We start from the raw sequence: 1,112 nt of genomic DNA on the forward strand, positions 1-1,112 counted from the left end.
CGTCTACACGGAGTAGCGTACCATTCTGCAAAGAAATAATTCGTTTGACCTCCATATGCATATGTATGTAGGTACATCGGTATGTCACTCACCTCGAACAGTTTCCAATCGTCAAAGGATCCCAACTCTGGCTGCAGTGAGTACATGAATTCGCAAGGGCGAAAACTTTGCACCGCAAATTGTTTGAACATGTCGACCGATCTCAGCGTCTCATCTGGCAACGTCAAATTCAGCAGCGGCTGTGGCCACTCGTAGTCCGTGTTGTTAACGCAGGCGCTCTCGTTGGTGCTATAGCTGGCGCCCCATGGACAGCAGATGTTTATGCACGGCTTCAGCTTGCAGATGCACGCACGTGCATGTGGCTCGACTTCCACACGTCGCACCAAGTCCGTATAGATGTAATCATACCAGCCGACCAGTTGTGGTGGGATCAATACACCATCGTACAGATAGGATCCGTTCGCGAACCGCAGATCGCCGGTGACATTGACTGTATCGAAGAATGTGCAGGGCACATGGATGCCATCGCGCTGATGGAGCTCTTCATGGTATGCGCTGGCGAGCGGTGGAATGCAAAGGGCTATAGTCGAGCAGATCAAGGCGACCAGTAGTGGAAATCTATGAACTTGTGAATGGGTGTAGAGCTGCGACATGGCGACTTAAATGTGGGACGGCTGAAAAGAAGCGAATGGGGAGAAATTGTAAATTATCGGGCGAATATTATTTTGTCAGTTTAATCAAATCAAAGAGGTTGTCAGTCACGATTTCTTAAATCTCCCTTATCAAAATCTGCTGGATATACTTAAATAGGCAATTAGGATTTGTAAAGAGTACAGGGTCTGGGTTTGTTTGTAGGCATTTAGTATATGGCTTCATCTTGAAAATAGTAAAAATTCTTGCATATTTATGTACCAATGTACATTCTTTTCATCTATTATATTTATTTTTTTAAGCGTACTTAAGGTTAGGTCAGTTTGGCGCCCAACTACCAGTCAAGGATCATCCTAAAACATTTCGCCCTGTCAGTGGATGTAAGTGAAATAGTACTGATTGAGGTAAGCTGATAATTTTGCTTTTACACCCAGTGCAACCTATTTACCAAATTAACGCCT

At 44.7% G+C, this 1,112-nt stretch overlaps 1 protein-coding gene across 1 annotated transcript; it reads right to left on the reverse strand.

Annotated features, from left to right (window-relative positions):
- Window positions 1-3: 3 nt before the first annotated feature.
- Window positions 4-671, reverse strand: LOC108354418 (G-protein coupled receptor Mth2-like; the record flags this gene model as incomplete). Its single annotated transcript, XM_017605611.1, has 2 exons — window positions 93-671; window positions 4-25 (listed from the first exon to the last, which is right to left on the reverse strand). Coding segments are annotated over exons 1-2 (583 nt in total), but the record flags the coding sequence as incomplete, so codon positions are not given.
- Between the last annotated feature and the right edge of the window lie 441 nt (window positions 672-1,112).

Source organism: Rhagoletis zephyria, unplaced genomic scaffold (assembly GCF_001687245.7).
Source record: "Rhagoletis zephyria isolate East Lansing unplaced genomic scaffold, Rhagoletis_zephyria_1.1 Rzeph_scaffold_35770, whole genome shotgun sequence".
Taxonomy (NCBI): Eukaryota; Metazoa; Arthropoda; class Insecta; order Diptera; family Tephritidae; genus Rhagoletis; species Rhagoletis zephyria.